An 18918-nucleotide genomic window follows, 5' to 3' on the forward strand; every position below is an offset into this window, starting at 1 on the left:
TGTGTGAACCTGCTTTTCTGGATCTTCTTACAAGAATCCACAAAAAGTAACCGATGAATTGCAGAACCACTGCTGGAAAATGACTGAATGCATTGAGGGCAGTGAGATACTAGAACAGGTTGCCCAGAGAACTTGTGGATGCCCCATCCCCAGCAGTTTTCAAGGCCAGGTTGGATGAAGCCCTGAGCAGCCGGTTCTAGTGGAAGATGTCCCTGCCCTTGGTGGGGGAATTGGAACTAGATGATCTGTAAGGTCCCTTCCAACTCAAACCTTTGTATGATATGATGATTACAGCCAAGAAAGCCTTTCTTGAGTTTACTTCTGTTACCTGGCCTGGATCACTGGGCTTTTCCCATTAAAGAAAGAGGCCAACAGGATGGCAGATTGAAGAAAGGCAGGTGACAGAGCAGTACAGGTAGACTGCAATTCTTTTGTTCCTTCTAGAATAGTTGGTCTGATGCAATTTATTGTGAAAGAAGAGAGTTGTTTTTTCATGCCCTTTATACCATATGTTTCAGCATTATCAGCAGAGACTATTAACTGTTACAGCTGGAGATATTCTTGGGTGATGATATTCTAAGCAAGCTCCTTGGTGTGGTGATAGGTACAGTATACCTGTGTTTCCTGTATGAGTTGTCCAGAATCGCTGTAAAGAGTTTGTAAAGCTCACTCAAGGCTCTGGGCAGTATCTTTTGGGAAGATGTCAATGGTCCCTATAGATAGATGGTTTAGGAAGGTGTCAATGGTCTCTGTAAGATGGAGAGCAGCAAATGACAACAAAATGGCAGAAATTGTATATTGTGAAATACAATTTCACAATGTACTTACATAATTTGCTTAATGTACTTACATAATTTAGTTTCAGACCTTTTTTCCTTGCATCTCTGACACAGGCTGGGATGCTGTGGTAACTAACGCAGTAGAACTTTGAAGCTGGAAAATCTCTGGAACTAGCACTGCCACCCCTTTGAATTCACTGGCAGTGAAGTGAATCCTCAAAAAGCAGATGAAGACTTACTCATGAGGGCTTAACTAAACAGGCATTAGAGTAAGACATCACCTTCACCTAAGAATTCCACAGTATGCTTAAATCTAGAGCTAATTCTTCCCTGCATGTTTTCTTGCTTCACTGCCTCTGGGTTTTCCTGTGCCTTTATTTTAGATGGTAATACAAATTATTCTCCATGGAAACAGTATCTTGGGAACTGGCAGCTGTGGTACACTTGCTGTCTTATATTGAAACAATACAGATCATCTTGTGGCCACATACTTTTGTTCACGTATTTCAGGCAAGTGAAGCATTCTTCTGTAGAAAAAGGAAAGGCCAAAAAGATGGGGATTGATGTGCTGGAAGGGTTATGAGGCACAACTAGGTGTGCATTGTTTTAAAATAATCCAGGAAATAAAGATGGGGAAATGTACCTGAAGTAGTGTGATGATGTTTAATTTCTTGGGTAAAGAGCTTAAGGAATTATTGTCTTCCTTCAATGGGACAGCATATGCAGATTGTTTTGCCATAGATCCTAGGAGGAGGAAGACTAGACTGTACTGAGCAAAATGGCACAGAAGAACTTGTAAAATGCATACACCAGATAACATGATGGACATGCATGAACGTCATGCATTAGAAGGCAGAACTATCTTGGTGTTGATACACGATATAGCAGTGTTTGTGAAGTAATGGCAGTCACCTTACTTACATAAAAGGATCCTGTTCCTTTTGTGGCTTCACAGGAAAAGGTCATCTTGCATAGGCAAAAGCTTAGTACACTTTGTCAACTACTAGAATATGATCAGTAATATTTGGAGTAGACTTTACCAAAAAAAAAATAAAGACAAGGTAGAAGAGCTCCTGTTAAGAACAAAAGCTGCAGAGTGTAACGTGGTGCTGCTGTGGGGCTTCTTTGCTATGAATGTTGGGTAAAGAGAGGGGTAAAGAGACTCTCCCGTTTGTGACACTTTCCAATACCTGTCAGTGACACTTTTGAAGTCACAGGGTGGGAGGGTGAGAAAAATTGTAGACAATACCTCCCCAAATAAAAACAACCCAAACCCAAGTCCACTGTAGTTAAGTAATTCTGCATTATCCATAGCATAGTTTTGAACAGAGAGGGAAAATTATCTTCCCACTTATTTATGTAATTGCTTTGCACAGAAGTGAAAATGGTTTAAATGTCTCAATCACCACCAGCATTTGTACTATTAAATATTTAACTTGCTTATTACTGACAACAGGTTTGTATCTTACATTTTACCGTAGGAGAGAGTCCACAGTTTGAATGTGTATTCTAGCAGTCTTTTATAGGGCACCTATTCTAAATCTGTCCTTTGAGAAACTAGAGGAATGGTTCTTGTAACCTAGGAAAATAGTTGGGTGTATCTTGATCCTTCTGAATACTGTCAGGTAAAGTGTTCGCCCAGTTCTGCTTGGATTTAAGACTTTGGATCAATTATTCCTTCAGCTGAAGTATTTATTCAGAAATAAATATTACAAAGCATAAAGGCACAGTACTGAATTCATGTAGAGGAATTACGGTCATGTCACCCTGACACTGAGCTTCAGTGAACAAAGGACTGGCCTGATTCTTCTGCTTCCCCATTTAATAATGAATCTCAGTGAAAACACTCAGTGTTTCTGACCTATGAGAAATCTAGACCATGAAATCATTGCTTTTCTGTGGTGACCTGTCGTTGCGGTACATCAGAAAGGCTTTTTTTGTTCTGCTCTCTTTCACTGGCATGTGGCAGAACAAAGTTGTTCTGCCCCTTAAAGCATGCAGATAGCTAAACCACGTGTTAGCTGGATCTGTGTGCTTAGATGTCTGATACCCAGCTGCAATATTTTCATTTTAACTTTTATAAAGCAACTTTCTTCTAGACAAAGAAACCAGGGCAAGAAGTCAGTTTTAAATCTTCTATGAAATACATAGATTGAAAATCAGCATCTTAATTTTTCCATTTTGGATTTTTTTTTTTGTAATTTCAGGCTTGAGCTAAATTTTCCATGACAATTCAGTATGGGAGTCTGCATGCGAGCATTTATTTTTGGTTTTAATTTTATCAGATAAGGAATTTCTGCGGCATTTCGTAATAGAAAAACCAATTATTTTAAATGTCATTTGAACCTGTTGTTTGTCCCCCTGAGGAATGCATTTATCTGGATTCTGTGAATTACTAAGAATAGGTAAATTCAGTGATACAAGATTGCAGGTTTTGGCCCTGCCCTTCATCGTGTTACATGAACAATGAACATTTTACAAATCACCAATATTTGTAAGAAATTTTACAAGTTTCCAATACTTTCAGTATAAACTCAGAGATTCAGAGGATTGAGGGCACAGGGAACAGAAGAAAACTGTGACTTTGATTTCTTCAGCAGACTCTGTCTCCCTCAACTTTTTTTCTTCATAAAGTGTCCTTACAAAAAGTTTCAGCATCTGTTGCCAAATGTCCTGTGTTCTCCTGAATGCAGGATTGCTCAGGATTTGAACAGAAAACCCCAACCCTGTCAACACTTTATAAGACCTGAGATACACTTGCAGGGAAGTTGGGCTGAAATGCAATATAACATGGTAATGCAGGGCAGTGGGGGAAAAGGGCTGAGGCAGCACCGAGGCCGAGGAAGCAGGTGAGGAGGCCAAGGTTCCCATGGTGGCCACAACACAGGTTTCTTACCCTCGTCCTTGCAGCCTGAAGGCTGAGCTGCCACTCCTGGGCATTGGAATCACCAAATTCTGCAGATCCATGCTGGTTTGTGTTACCAGTTTCTGTACACAACACAGTGAAGTGAAATTGGGTCTGTATGGTTGGGCAGCCCCAGTGCATCTCTAACCTAACAGATTTGCAGCTCTGCATCCATCTGATGCATTGGCCTCCCCATCTTGCCTGGCCTCCTCCTGTGCTGTACCTGTCACCATGGGCTGTGCCAGGTCTCAGGACCTGCATGCTGGCCAGAGCTCTTGGCATTTTTATGCAGACCTAACTGAGTCTCCTCTCTGCTTCAGTAGCTGACTTTTGCATTAGCAGCAATGCTGCTCTTAGTGTTAGATTGGTAACATGGAATTTGGAGGCCACATCAGAAATTGCAAAATCTTTTCTTTTGCTTTTCAGAGCAGAGCAGGCTTGGTAGCCAGTGGGTTTTCATAGAATCACAGAATCATAGAATGGTTTGGATTGGAAAGGAACTGTAAAGGTCATCTAGCTCCAAAACCCCTGCCATGTGCAGGGACACCTTCCACTAGTCCAGGTTGCTCAAGGCCCCATCCAGCCTGACCTGGTTTCTTTGATTAATCTGCAGATAGTTCAACAGTGCATATAGTGGGCTTTGTGCATTAAATCAGTGACCAGAGAAGATGGAAGTCTCATCATTTACAACTGTGTAACAACCACCTGCCCCAAGAGCAGAGGCAGAGCTGACCCAAAACACCGAGCTCACCCAAGGCACTGTTAGGTACTCAGGGTTGTTTCATCAGTGTTAGAGGAGTTGAAACCTTTAAACCTGAGGGATGAATCATATAATTGCTGAACATAGGAAAGAAGGGTAAGGGGGCACCTTACTTGAACCGAAAATTGCCATTGCCTACTTCCGAGCATTGCAACCTGGGACAGGAATTCCTGCAGATCAGAAATAGGCATCTAGGGGATTCTGCCACAAACCACTGAAGGGAGGGTGAGTCAATATATGAGTAGCTGTAACAATAAAGTCAAACCCTTTATCTTCCTGACTAAGTGTGGAGAAACCACAGTACTGCTATGGGGGAATGCAGATTAAACATGTCCTGAAAAACTCATGCTGATTTTCAAAGATGTAAGGTGCTATACCATTTCAAAATCTATATTTTTGCATATAAATTGATTTTGTTATTGAAGGGAAGTTCAGTCATTGTAGATATACATAAACATGACATAACTTCATTTGTCGTGTGCATGAGAGAATACAGTTATATTCAGGAATGCAGGTATATGACATACCATGATTCTCTTTGGGATTTATAGGATTGATTCCCCAGAAATGAAAACATCATTGGCAAATTGCGTGGGTTAATGTACTTAAACAATTGTTTTTTCAGGTGTTTCATAAGAGTTTTAGGATGTCTTAAATATTTTTTTCCCATAAAGGGGAATGAAGGTAGCAAAAAAAAAAAAAGCAGCAAAATGTAACAAATAAGGAAAAAAATAGAGAAACTGAAATAGTACCAGCAGTTAGGAGGCACAATGTAGGTCACAGAGAATATATCCATAAATATCTGTGGCCAGTTAAAAGAATTAGTACAGTTTTGAATAGTGTCAGGAACACAGTAATTGGTAACAATTTTGTAGATTCAATTGAAATGGCAAAGTATCTGTCATAATGCAGAGGAGGCAGAAAGACTGAGCTAATGGTCCTATTTTGTCTTTGTGTGCTGCATTCTTCCCTTACCATAGTAATGAAATTTCATTTCTGTTATTGGTACTGAAAGAATTTTCAGTGGAAGCTATCTGATATCTTGGGGTGGGCTCACTTTACCCAGGTGATCTGAAAGATTTTGCTGAGGCAAAACCTGGTTGGCTGGAGATGTTTCTCAGGTCTTGGGGGGAACTACCTTTGGAACAAAGCTTAAGAAGAGCAAGTTTAGAAATGTGAGGTAGTTTAGTCTTTGTGCCAGCAGCACAGGCAACAGAAAGACTACAGTGCTGTATGAGTGGTGAGTAAGTAAATGGAGCATAATCAGTAATCCCTCCTGTTTCATGGAAAACAGACTCAAACTGTTTAAAAACAAACAGGATCTGAATTGGTGTTCTTGTACATTTATGCAGTGGTTCGCCTTCCTACCAGATTCTCCCTGTGCTTTCTGCCCTTTGACCCCAGTATGACATTTACTGATATCTGTATTTATTACGTGAGATTTCCCTGCCTCTGGACAATGTTGGGAGCTGCTCCAGAGCAGCAAGGAGTACTGGTGGGTTCCCAGCTGCAGCCTGCCTTGGGGATGGGTCCTGTGGGGAACTCCACTCTTATCTGTTTTCTTTTGCTCTCTAAACCATCAGAATAAATCCTTCAGGGTCCATATTTTGAGATTATGGTAAAAATTTTCAAATGCATGGATGAGAGTCATGTATTGAAGTCCTATTCATTTTATTAAGGACTGAGCTATGAAGCTGAAGTTTATGTTGCTCTTCTCTTTAAAATGAAAAATTCTGGTTGGTAGAATACATAGAGTATGAATGCTATTGCAGTTTAACAAAGGAATTCCTTGTGTACTGCCAACTATGTTTCGAGCTTTTTAGCAATGATTGTTAAAAAATGCTCTTGGAAGAAAACAAAGCAGAAATCATGGAAACTGTAGGCAGCTGGCATTGTAGGGCTGTAATTGTAAAGCAAAGGTTTGGAAGGGGGGGTGCAAAATTCAAATCCTGAAATAAAAGTTTGGGCATTTTTTCCTTATGTTGTGAAGGTTTGCCTATGTGAACTTCGTTTAAAGGACTTTTTACAGAGTCACATTAAACTTTAATAAACAGACTGTTAACAGGTCATGATTTAAGGTCAAAGCAAACCTCATAAAATCAAGATGAGGTGTAAAAACTGAATTATGTATTGTCCTATAAATGATACCCTATAACCAGATGCACATACATAAGTTGTACACCATGATATTGATGCAAAAATATTTTTTTTTCCTCTAGTAACTTGTGAGTAGCAACTATGAGGAATAATAGATTTTCGCTTCGTTGTTCGTTAAACACAGCTGAAGATCAAAGTTTCTCATTATGAAACAGTATGATAAAAGTACACATTCTTTTTAGACAGAAATACTCTTCTGGATGAGGACTTTATTATGCACAAGATGCAGCTTTTTTATTTATTTAAAGCCATATTTTCAATATGCAAGTGAGATTTAAAAGAATATACCTTTTGACTCCTGAATTTGACTTGAAAATGACATTTCTTCACATGAGGGAAGAAATCCACGGTTGGTACTGCCTGCAGTGGTTCCTGAAGTTTAAACTGTATGTGAAATAAAGTGGGAAAAAATACCATTTCTCTTTTCAGCTCCCTTCTTTCATTTCTATGTTAGTTTAGCCTTTTCCCCATGGTGCCCAGGACTTGGTTTAATGACCATGTAGTTACAATGCATCTGTCCATGGTGAAAGAAAAAGCAGTGTCTGTGTTCAGTAACAATAGACAACAGTATGGGGTTTGTTTCTTAAAATGATCAGCCATGAAATACAAGAAGGTGTAAAGAACTCTTATTTTAATTCCACAGTAGCTGCCTGTAGGTTAAATCTAAGATGACAGATTTATTTGCTGAAATCCAGAACCGACACAGTAACCCCTTTTGTTGTCTATGTTGCGAACAGGGATCTATTTGCTCTCCACAGCCCTAGCAATATTCATACTTAGAAGCAATAGCACGTAAGTATTAAATTTAAAGCATGGTGAGCCAAAGATATAATTGCCATCCTCTGTTTATTATGAAATTTGTTTCCCAATTACTTAAGGCATTTTTCTTGTTTAAACAATTTCCATGATCTCGGCACACTGTGCTTATTGCCTCAACATTGCTATGTGTGGACCTGATTGAGGGAAGAACTCAATGAAGAAGAACCAGATGTTGGGCACTAATTCAACGTGAAATCACCAGCACTGTCATAAAATATATGATCCTTAAATTTTCCAAACCTTCAGATTTGCATTTGCACTGTGAAAAAAGGTAGGTGTAAAACTCAGTGTCAAATGCTAAGTGCAAAATTTAAAAAATAGCTGGAACCTCTGTTATGTAAGATTTTTTTTCAGTTACAGCAGAGCAAATTTCAGTAATAATGTAATGTATTCATGTAGCTACCTATTTCAGTGGGAGTTAAGCAGATATTAATAATATGCTTTTGAAAATCCCATGGACTCACTTTGTACTTTTACTACTTAGTAAATAAAATACTTTTGAAGAAATTGGCCCTGAGCTCCTGAATGAGAAAATATTTCCCATTACTTAATTTTCCTTTGGAGCAGTCTTGAAATGTTCAAAATTCTTGACTGAATAGCTTTGATGTTGCTGAACCAAAGTCTGAAGAAAGCCTGCTTTTTCCATTTGTTGTCATCTTAGAAGCAGGTTCCCTTTAGAAACCTTTCTGAACCTTCAAATATTTATAGTAAGGGGCTCTGGTTGAGACAAAGTAAGAGAATCTTACTAAATCCTTAAGAGCATGCAGTAAAACATAGTCTTTTTTTAGACTGACTAAATTAGTAGAGGAAGAATGAGACATCACGACACATGTGAGGCACTACAAGTACCAGGCTTATGTATCTGAGTTGACTGAGCTACTGTGGAAGTCACAAGATTGAATCCAATCAATATGAGCAGTTTAAAATGAGCTGAACTTCACTGTTCTGGAGGTCTTTCTGGACTGTTTCAGACACAAGCATATAAACCCATAGGCATTTATATATATCTGAGCATGTGTGTTTGTAGCTCCTTCCTGGGAGTGGAAGGCAGACAGAAAGGGAAGGGGAAGAGGAATGGGAGTTCATTGGAAGTTTCCTTTCCTTGCCCTGAGCTGCGCCACCTCCGGGGACTGAGGGGTTAGAAGTGGAGCAGTGGAGGGAGTAGGAGCATGTTGTTTAAGCTCTCCACTGAAGAGTTCATGATGGAAAACACTCACCTCTCCCCTACCTCAGTGTGTGTAGGCTCTAGAGCCCTACAACTGGAGTTATAGTTTTCTTGCTTTCTCCATCTCTGTGTAGCTACCATGGCTGTTTTGGAGAGATGATGCTTTCAAACCTACTCCTGCAGGGATATCCGAGGGGCAGCTGGACAGAGGTCCCAGGGAATGCAAGTGTGCAGTCCTCTGTGTGCCTGTGTAAAGCAGGGGCTTTCTGTGCTGTGCTGGCTCCTTCACTATTTGTGTGCTCTGAAGATTGACAGGTGTATGTATCGTGTGTCTTAAAAAGAGCATTTATTCTGGACAGCTTTTCCTACTACTTCTCTATCCTTCATGTCCAGCTTGTTTCTTTCTCTCCCCTTTCTACCATATTTCTCTAATTTTAAAAATAAGGCCATCAAGATAAATTGCCATTTACTGTTTACTGTCCCTTGCAAATAGATTCCCCCCACAACAAATTTACAGATCACCTTCAGAAGACCTAGTTTTACTACAAGATTTGTCAATAATACATCATTTACTAGTACATCACTAATTCTTCTAGTTAGAAAAATTCTAAATAGATTTTAAAAATAGACTCTAAAATATTAGATATGCATCTATGTTTTTTATTTCTTAAATAATAATCTGCTAAAGAACCTGGACTAAAATGTCAGATCCCTTTCTGTATAAGGGAAGCTGCTATGGTGGCCCGTTTTGCCTCAACATTAATTAAACTGGAAGAGGGAGGTTGCTTCATTGTCAGTTGCTTTGTAGGGTGCAGTCTCCCTTAGTAACTCCCACTTGTGTCATTATTGTAGGTATTGACTGGATAAGACAGATGTGGTTGGGATTTGCTATGCCAGAGGACTACCTCTAGTTTCTGGGGTTTTTTTGATGTGTGATGTAGATTGTGGAATCCTTCAGGTGACTGATTTGATCCTGGATTGGGAAGCCCTGAAGAGGCTTCAAGCTGACTGTACCTTACCTCTGGATATCATTCTGAGCCAAAGTCTAGCTGAAGTGTTTTTGCTAGGCTTTGTGCCAAGTAAGGCAGGCCTAAGTTTAGGGGTGTGACAGAGGTCCACACTGCAGTGAGGTGCAGTTCCAGCAGTTCAGAATGTTTCAGTGGGTCGTTCACAATGATAGAATCACACCTGTTAAATTTTTGCAGGATCAAGCCTTAGATCTGTGGTAAGGGGTCAGAAATGTGGACAGCAGTTGTGAATTTTAAAATAGATTTAATTGCATCTTCTTATGTTTCCTTGTTGGTCTCTGAAATCTTTCCAGTGGCTTTTAGGGCTCCTCCTAAATTCAGATATGATAAGATACTGCTGGGTTTCAAAGATTAACTTTACCCAAAACCATTTCAGTGTTTTCTACCTGCCTCTCTTGTTTAATTAGAATCCGGTGGAAGTTCACACATTTGACAACTTTAAAGCCTGGGAAGAGTTGTCTGTGAGATTCTAGTATTGGAGCATGGGTGGAGGGATGGGGCTGTGCAACACGTGCCTGTCCTCTGATGTGGAAGATGGTACCAAACCAACTGGTGGCACTGTGGAGCTGGAGTCCCTCTGCTATTTCATCCATGTCTGTAATATTGCTCTCCCTATTTCCTTACAGTCTTTACAGACAAATGGACTACAGGGAACAGCTACAGATAAATAATAAACAAGGGGAATTGTATGGTGAATATCTTCAGCTGGGAACTGAAAGATAGTGCTGAGCCAAGGGATGAAGAAACTAAAGCCTGTTGTTTTGTGGAGACCAAACATTTTATAACAACCACATCTGCCTGGAGCCCCAAGTTGGGACTGATGACAGGGACTTGGGTAGAGGACACACCATAGAAAAGAGAAATTTTGGATTCAAGTAAGATATGAGCTATCTAGAAAAGCTAAAAGAAAAAGGCTAAAGTTGTCTGGAAAAGCTAAAATAGAATTCGGGCTTTCTGACCTAAGCTAGGGCTGCACTGTGAGTCTGAAAGGTGCTTGCTTTCTTTTAGAAGAAAATGTGCCATCCTACCTCAGGACATCCATGCCATGGGATATCAGATGTTTTTGACTGGAATAGTTCCACAGGCAACAGTTTGGAGGCTTAAATTCCTAGCTGTTATGCCTGTTACACAAATGGTAGAGGTCTCACAGCAACAACGAGCAAGGATATTTTAACTGGCAATATTGTCAGAGACAATTTATAGTCTATTGTGTGGATGCAGCTGCTGAGCATTCATATCCTGCCACCATCTTGGCATTCCTGACTTTATTTTTGACAAAGGATGTTTAACCAGGAATACCTTCGTATCTCAGGATAATTTATATCTTGTCCATTTGCGTCTTTTTCCTTTCCTACAGCTTTCCCTTCTTCCCATACTCCTCACACACACATATCTCAGGAGGGAACACAAAAAAAAGGAAAAAATATAAAAAAGGGTGAGTGGGGTGTGTGTGTGAGGGGAAGTGAAGCTAAAGCCATCATCAAACACCATAAATAAAACTTGGTAACAGAAGAAATGGTTGGTTGGTAAATATTTTGCATAAATCAATTCTGAAACCAAGAAAACTCTTTTTTTTTTTACTACTGCAATTAAAAATCTCGTTACACAGATAATGGATAAAGTGTTTTTAAGGGCCATCCTTTCACATCCCACTTTTAGGGTTTCCTTGGGATGGGGTTTACTACAGAAAGGATCCTCAGTGTGTTCTGCCAAGGCTTTGCAAGGTCTGTGAGCAGAGAGCTGGGGAGAAGGTCTTTGTACAGATATATTTTACTTCATTAAACTATTAGTTTTACCTTTTATCCAGGTAAGATGTGATCAGTTATAAAGCTTAGCCTAGTCACAGAGCCCATAAGTCATGCAGTATCACCATACACCTTACTCTGAGCCAACTCACCTTGCCTGTACCTGAGCTATCGGCACCCTACAGGTGTCAGCATGTCATGACATCACTTTTCTCCCTTGCTGTATCACACACAGACTCCTTCTTCAGCTGTTTTTCTAGTGACTGATACTATTTCCTGACTGTGTCCACATTATGTTTGCCCCTCTCACAGCACAGATTAAAAAGGATAGAGTAACATCCCATAGTTAGTGGAACAATCCCATAGCTGGTGTAGATAACTTTTCCCAAGGGAATTTGGTGCAGTGGGGTGAGTAAAGAAAAGCTGAGAGTCTTATTTCATCCCTGCTTTTTCCCTGGTGTACAGCACAGTCACAAAGTGTCAAGGACATGCTGTGGAGTTGCACCTTGCACTCAAGGACTGCTGACCCTGCAGGCATCCTGCTCCAAGGGGGAAGCTCACTCCATCACTGCTGAGGGTCTGCTGGGGTTTCAGAATGCTGGTCAGGTAGCCCTAGGATCTTTTGAGTGATGTCCAGAGTACCAAGCAGTTTCAGCAGAAAGAACTGATATAAATTAAAAGTAAGCAACTTGAGGCATCTTGAAAACCAACCACACCCTTGGGTTTATTTTTTTAAAACTTCCCCTGTATTATGTCGTGCCAGCAGGGAGGCTCAGCCTGTTGCCTAGCTCAGCACACAGAGGAAAATTTGGTGTGGCTGTGATTGACAGGGCCATGGTGTTCTGTCAGGAAGGCTGTGATTTAGAAACAAAATGGTTTTGGGGAATTGCAATGGGATAGCTTCCAGTGAACTGAAATTGCCTTTCAAACACAGGGATACTCACCCTTTTCTACCCCCTTTCCTTCCATTATTCATCGACAGTTCTTGTGGGGAGACAGAGAGGTCTCCGTTATTTCCTGGTCTATGCTATTTTTTCCTCTCTCCCTGTCTTTCACCACTGAAATATCTCAGCAATGCCAGGAGGCTGGTATGCCCCGGGAGGGTAAGAATAGTCTACAATGGCAGAGATCACTCCTGTTGTTGTTTGTCTACTTGCAGTTGTCTGGACAGAGGATCCACACAAGAGGTAGGAGCAATTGGATCTGACAAGCTAGAGCTTTTGCAAGACAAACTGTTAAAACCTTAAGAAGATTTATTCCAACATTCAAATCTAACAGTCCTGTTCAAATCATCAAAATAATCCTTCATCGATACATTGTTGTGGCTGGGTTTCTGATTTCCATCTTTGATCCTTAACAAAAATTCCTTCCTTTTTTTTTTTTCCTTCTTCTTCTTTTCCTCCCCCTATTTCTTTCCTGTCTAGTTCTAGCCTCCTTTGGAAATGACAAAATTGTTAGGACATCAGGAGCTGGGAGTGTTTTGAGCCTGTTCGAACATGGAGCGCTGGGACTCGCTGGGATTTTTGATTGTCACACTTAACTATAATGTGACTGTTGTAGGTAAGTACTTTAAAAGAGATATCTTCTTTCTTTTGCTGCTTCATATCCTGAAGCCACCCAAGTGTCCTACTGATAATCAACTTTAATTTCTAGCTATGGTTCTTTGATTCTTAGAGTAAGTTGTTATCTTGATACCTAAGAGGTTAATGTATTTCTTTTCTTGTTACTGCTCCCTCTCTGATAGATATTTCCTGAACTTTATGCAAAATATTCTGACATCTTCTTGATACCAGAGCTTCCAGTCATCAGGAAGTAGGGGTCATGGTGAAAACAGACAGAAGTAACACCTTATACCAGTGAATGGTAAAATATATGCAATAGCTTTAGTGATGGATTAAAATAATTGAAAGAAGGGAAAAAACCTCCTCTCTTCTACTGAGAGAGGTTTGTGGTTTACTACTGTTGTGGTTAATTACCAACACTTTATTCTTTATAAACAAATAAAGATGATATGCATTTTAAAAAAAGGCAAAACAAAGCAAAATACAGTTGTTTTTTTTCCTCAGCTAACAGTTGACTGTTTATTTTTTTTTACCCTTCTTATATAAGTAGGGTGCTGTTCCTCTTTAATGGGCTACTTTGAGCAAAGTATATACCAGAGAAAAAGTTTCAAGGGCCTTTCAAAGACCCTCAGCCTCCAGCTGTGGCCAGTAGTTGTAGTTTGTGTTGTACATGGCAGGGAACATCCAACTAAGTCCCCACAGGGCCAGCGGAGGGGCTTGTTCTTGTATGTTTAATCAAGATTGAGTCTTTAGGGAAGGTGATGCGTGGAGGGGTTATCTCTCAAATGTATGTCATACTAAACTACTTCCTAAGGAGCCATTGATTTTTCTTAAGCAACACTCCCTCTTGTACATGTTCTAATTAAAAATTGATAGTGAAATAGCATGTAGTATTTTGAGCTTAATTAACTAATGTGCTTCAAACACTTTGAGGTCCTCATAGGGAAAAAGTGCTACCTAAGGATGAAACATGGCTTCCTGATTCTGGAGAGCTGGTGTTTCCTATTGACCCACACTATGTCCTGCCAGCAAAACTCAGGAAGCTGGAAACACGGCAAAACCACCACTAAGGCTCATGTAATTAAAGATAAAATGGAAAGGCCTCAATTTATTTATGGTTAGATAATATATTATTTTGCCAAGCGCGTCAGGTTTCTCTGATGATCCCTCATAAACCTTATATATCCTTAACCTTTTTTCCAGCTGGTTTTCCATTACAGTCTTACTGTTCTAGACCATAATTAGTCTACTGGCCACAAATGTGGTTTTTGTGGGGCACTTGAACTATATGTTCAGTACAATAATAGATATCACACAATTTTGTGGATATATCTGAATATTTAAAGTTTACACCAACTATTGGGAAATAACTGCATGGGAAATACAAAAGAAAATTCTTCAAGACAATATCTATAAATAATTCTATATTTTATAGGTAAAAGGCTTTGTGATCTGGATTTTTAAAAAGTCTTTATTGTGTGTATTTGGTGCTATTTCACAGATTGCCTTCAAAACTTTGTGTACATGTGAGATGTGCATTCACTATTAATGACCTGAGGTTTTCAGTGCATTTCTCAGCCATTAATTCCATATAATATGCTTCTCTTTAGTCACTGAATTTGCTGTTCGTCTGCCTGTGGTTACAAATGTTGTCTTAACCATTCTTTAAAGTACAGACTTAATCTTATCACTCTGTTGGGTTTTTTTCTCTTTTTTTTTTTTCCCAAGTGGACTTTTTTCCTTTTTCAAAAGTATGTAGGTAACTAGTGACAGGACTCAAAAGGAAACTTAAACTTAACTTCAGATGTTGAATTTTTCTATGTGTTTGTACAGAATGTATTTTTAGGCTTTGACAATACAACAGTATATATTTATGCCTTCCTATCCTGCCCAGGAAAAGAATTTAGATTTTCATTGAATCATAAAATGGTTTGGGCTGGAAAGGACCTTAAAGATCATCTAGTTCCAACCCCCCTGACATGGATTTTTGGTCTTTTCTTTTTTCTTTTCTTTTCTTTTCTTTTCTTTTCTTTTCTTTTCTTTTCTTTTCTTTTCTTTTCTTTTCTTTTCTTTTCTTTTCTTTTCTTTTCTTTTCTTTTCTTTTCTTTTCTTTTCTTTTCTTTTCTTTTCTTTTATTTTCTTTTCTCTTCTCTTCTCTTCTCTTCTCTTCTCTTCTCTTCTCTTCTCTTCTCTTCTCTTCTCTTCTCTTCTCTTCTCTTCTCTTCTCTTCTCTTCTCTTCTCTTCTCTTCTCTTCTCTTCTCTTCTCTTCTCTTCTCTTCTCTTCTCTTCTCTTCTCTTCTCTTCTCTTCTCCTTTCTTTCCTTTCCTTTCCTTTCCTTTCCTTTCCTTTCCTTTCCTTTCCTTTCCTTTCCTTTCCTTTCCTTTCCTTTCCTTTCCTTTCCTTTCCTTTCCTTTCCTTTCCTTTCCTTTCCTTTCCTTTCCTTTCCTTTCCTTTCCTTTCCTTTCCTTTCCTTTCCTTTCCTTTCCTTTCCTTTCCTTTCCTTTCCTTTCCTTTCCTTTCCTTTCCTTTCCTTTCCTTTCCTTTTTTCTGTCACCTCCCCTTCCCTCCCCTTCTCTTTTTTTAAATTAAATAACTTTGTCAGTAATATAGCAGTGTTTGTAAGTTTACAAAAAAAAAAAATTAAGAAAGACCTACCCCATCCAAATATCCTCCAAGAAACTGTCATGAATAATACGGTCTCGTTCAAAAGGTATGATAAGTACTGTACCAACGCCTGATCCTTCACTGCTCTTAGTGTAATGGAATAAGGATAAGGCCTGATCTTTCCAACCCAAGCTGGGTGAGACCAAGCCCTACCACAGCAATTACATGAGAGAATTCAGGAAAAGGGGAAGTAAGCAATGTATGAAAATGCTGAACTTGTGAGACTTCACTTGGTGTCAATATCAAGGCAGAAGGGAGCTTTTGGTCTGAATGGAGAAAAGCTGCACACCAAGGTGAATGAAGGTTGGAAGACATGATGAAGATGGGGCAACCAAAGAAGCAATAGAGGGAGATGACTGGGGTACACATGTGCACACACAAATGTACATTTGTAGAACATTTTGCATGAGTTTGCTAATAATAAAAATAATAATAACTTATTATTAGCTTGCTAGTAAATACCATTCTAGACACAACAGAGAGATTTTGTTGACCGTAGTAAACTTTACATGCAATTTCATGGCCAAGACCAAGAACAGTCTTTTGTATCTAGATGAGTTTCACACTGTCTAGCTGACCTAAATAGGAAAAGATTCAAGTGCAGGGGTAGGAACCCAACAGCAAGTGAAAAACTTTAAGTGAAATTGTTAACTCAATTCTGAATTTTTTTTTATCAGATTTGGATATGTTCAGAGTGTTTTCATTAGGTTTTGGTTGACATGGCTTATTGTATGTTAAACTCCTACATTGTGAAGTCAAGATGAAGATTATTGAATGTGTCAGCTACACATTTTCACATGATTTTCAGTCTCAGTCAAAACAAAGCCAAAGAGGATCTGCTAAGATGGGAGACTGATTACAGAGGCTATTTCTTCAAATATCTTGTGTATAGAAAGAGCATCACTACATTACCTGCCTTCCTTTTCAGTGCTCTGACTCTTTTTCATACCTTTTCTTCTCTTCTAGGAAAGATCTGGCTAATGTTAATAATTCTGCTGCGAATGGCAGTGGTAGTGTTGGCAGGCTATCCCCTCTACCAAGATGAGCAGGAGCGCTTTGTCTGCAACACCTTGCAACCAGGATGCTCCAACGTTTGCTATGACTTGTTCTCTCCCGTATCTCATTTCAGATTCTGGCTCATTCAGACTGTGTCCATCCTGCTACCTTATGCTGCATTCAGCATTTATGTTTTGCACAAGGTAGCTATGTACCTTGTAAGAATGCACTGTCTGGTGCATGGATGCAAAGGAAATAAGAGTTTATCAAGCCCCAAAGACATGAAGGAGTTCTGTAGAAATGCTGTTGTCAATAGAGTAGAGTGTGATGAAGAGAACCTAAGTGTCCTTAATTTTTCTGGGGCGTATACTGTTCATCTCTGTTTTAGGACCCTACTTGAGGCTGCCTTTGCAGCTGCGCAGTATTTTCTTTTTGGATTCTTTGTTCCCGAGCGCTTTTCCTGCTACCATTCACCTTGCACAAGCACAGTTGACTGTTATATCTCCCGGCCCACTGAGAAATCCATCATGATGATTTTCATCTGGGGAGTCAGCAGCCTGTCCTTTGTGCTCAGCCTTGCAGATCTTGTCTGTGCTCTCCGGAGAATGACAGCAAGAAGGCAAAAGAACAAGCTGCTGGCAAACCTCTGCATAGAGAAGGAATGCATTTTAAATCTTCCCCCACTACAGCACAGAAGCTCTCCTCCACCTCAAAATGAAGACTGCCCAGTATCAAATAGCTGCCAGACCAGTGATGGCTGCTGCTCACTTCTCTCTGATGAGGAAGAAGAGCCTGTTCTTCATTCTGAAGCTGTCCCTCAGCAAACTGCCAGCCCTAACCTTAACAGCACCAGCAACAAGTGCTGTGTATCAGATGATCTTGCTGTTAAGCAAGATAGCACTGAAGAACCGTTGTGTGCTAGTGACCAGCAAGGAACTACATGCAGGCAAGTGAGACCGAGATTTCAGCAAGACTTCGTTGAAGAGACTGCCCTGGTTTTGAGACCTCAGATCAACTGTCACCTTGGAGTTTCTTCCTCTGCAGTTCAGAGCAACATTTTAGAATTCTACCCTTCAGCTGAGCTAAAAAACCTTGATGCACAATCAAATTATAGCAATACTAGTTGCTTGAGGTCAAAGAAGTCAGAATGGGTATAGAGCCCAGAGTGAACACCACCCTGTGACCTTCACAAATCATTGCATCACTGAGGAGGCTTCAGGGAGTTCCAGCTGAATCCCTTGGCTGTGGTTATGCTGCAGTGATACTCTACTGTGCTCCAATGACAAAGAAGCAAAAACTTTGGATAAGAGTTTGAAGGATATTACATTAATGAAGTGTTCTTTGGAAAATGTAACATTTTTATGGTTTTCTGAATGTGAGTGACTTTAAAAAGCTGTAGACTGTCACTGATGTATCTGACCTGGTTTTCCAGGAGCATGTGTGAGCACTTGTTTACCCTAACCTAGTTTTATTGCAAAAGATTGAGCTTAGGAAAGATATGACTATAGTTGTATACTGTCTACTGTCAAAAACTTAATTTATCTTCTCATACTAAATTCTCAAAGCCCACTCTAAGAAAGGATTTTCAAGCAAAAAGACTAGACTATGAATAAAATAAAAATACTTCCTTTGTAGCAAGTGTTGATGTGTAAAAACATCTTATTTCTTGAAAGCATCACCTCTCCTATGTAGCAACGCCATGGCAGTACCTTTCTCTGATGCTGATGTCAGCTGGCAGTCTGACCATGTCTGAGTTATTCAACTATAGCACTTTCCAGTACCTAGAGGGGCCTACAGGAAAGATGGAGAGGGACTTTTTACAAGAGCTTGTAATGATAGGACAAGGGGGAATGCCTTCAAACTGAAGTAGGGTATATTCAGATTATGTATAAGGAAGAAATTCTTTACTGTGAGGGTGGTGAGGCACTGGAACAGGTTGCCAGAGAAGCTTTTGATGGCCCTGAAAGTGTTCAAGATCAGGTTGGATGGGGCTGTGAGAAACCTGATCTAGCTGAAGGTGTCCCTGCCCACAGCAGAGGGGTTGGAACTATATGATTTTTAAGCTTCTTTCCAACCCAAACCAATCTCTGATTCTGTGAACTACAATCATCTCCAGAATGGAGTGGCTGCATCCAGATTAGCTGTTGAGCAAGGTCCTGCAATCAAGAATTGCTCAGGATACAGCTAGGAGGAGCAAGCCAGAAGGGTGTCAGAGCTCCAGCAGCTGGCACTGAGCAGCGGTGTCCGTGCCCTGGCTCTACTGACTGTGCCCTAATGAAGATGTGCCACTGACGTGTCTACAAGGTGCTACCTCTCTCAGTCTGAAATAGTCACACT

General features: G+C 39.9%; 1 protein-coding gene across 1 annotated transcript; it reads left to right on the plus strand.

The window, feature by feature from the left end:
- Window positions 1-12803: 12803 nt before the first annotated feature.
- Window positions 12804-18252, plus strand: GJD4 (gap junction protein delta 4). Its single transcript, XM_051802467.1, has 2 exons — window positions 12804-12918; window positions 16552-18252. Exons 1-2 carry the CDS (start codon window positions 12855-12857, stop codon window positions 17736-17738), a joined length of 1251 nt encoding a protein of 416 aa, XP_051658427.1. The 5' UTR covers window positions 12804-12854; the 3' UTR covers window positions 17739-18252.
- The last annotated feature ends 666 nt before the right edge of the window (window positions 18253-18918 follow it).

The sequence above is a fragment of the Manacus candei genome, unplaced genomic scaffold, assembly GCF_025592945.1.
Source record: "Manacus candei isolate 608988 ecotype Guabito, Panama unplaced genomic scaffold, ASM2559294v1 h1tg000056l, whole genome shotgun sequence".
Taxonomy (NCBI): domain Eukaryota; kingdom Metazoa; phylum Chordata; class Aves; order Passeriformes; family Pipridae; genus Manacus; species Manacus candei.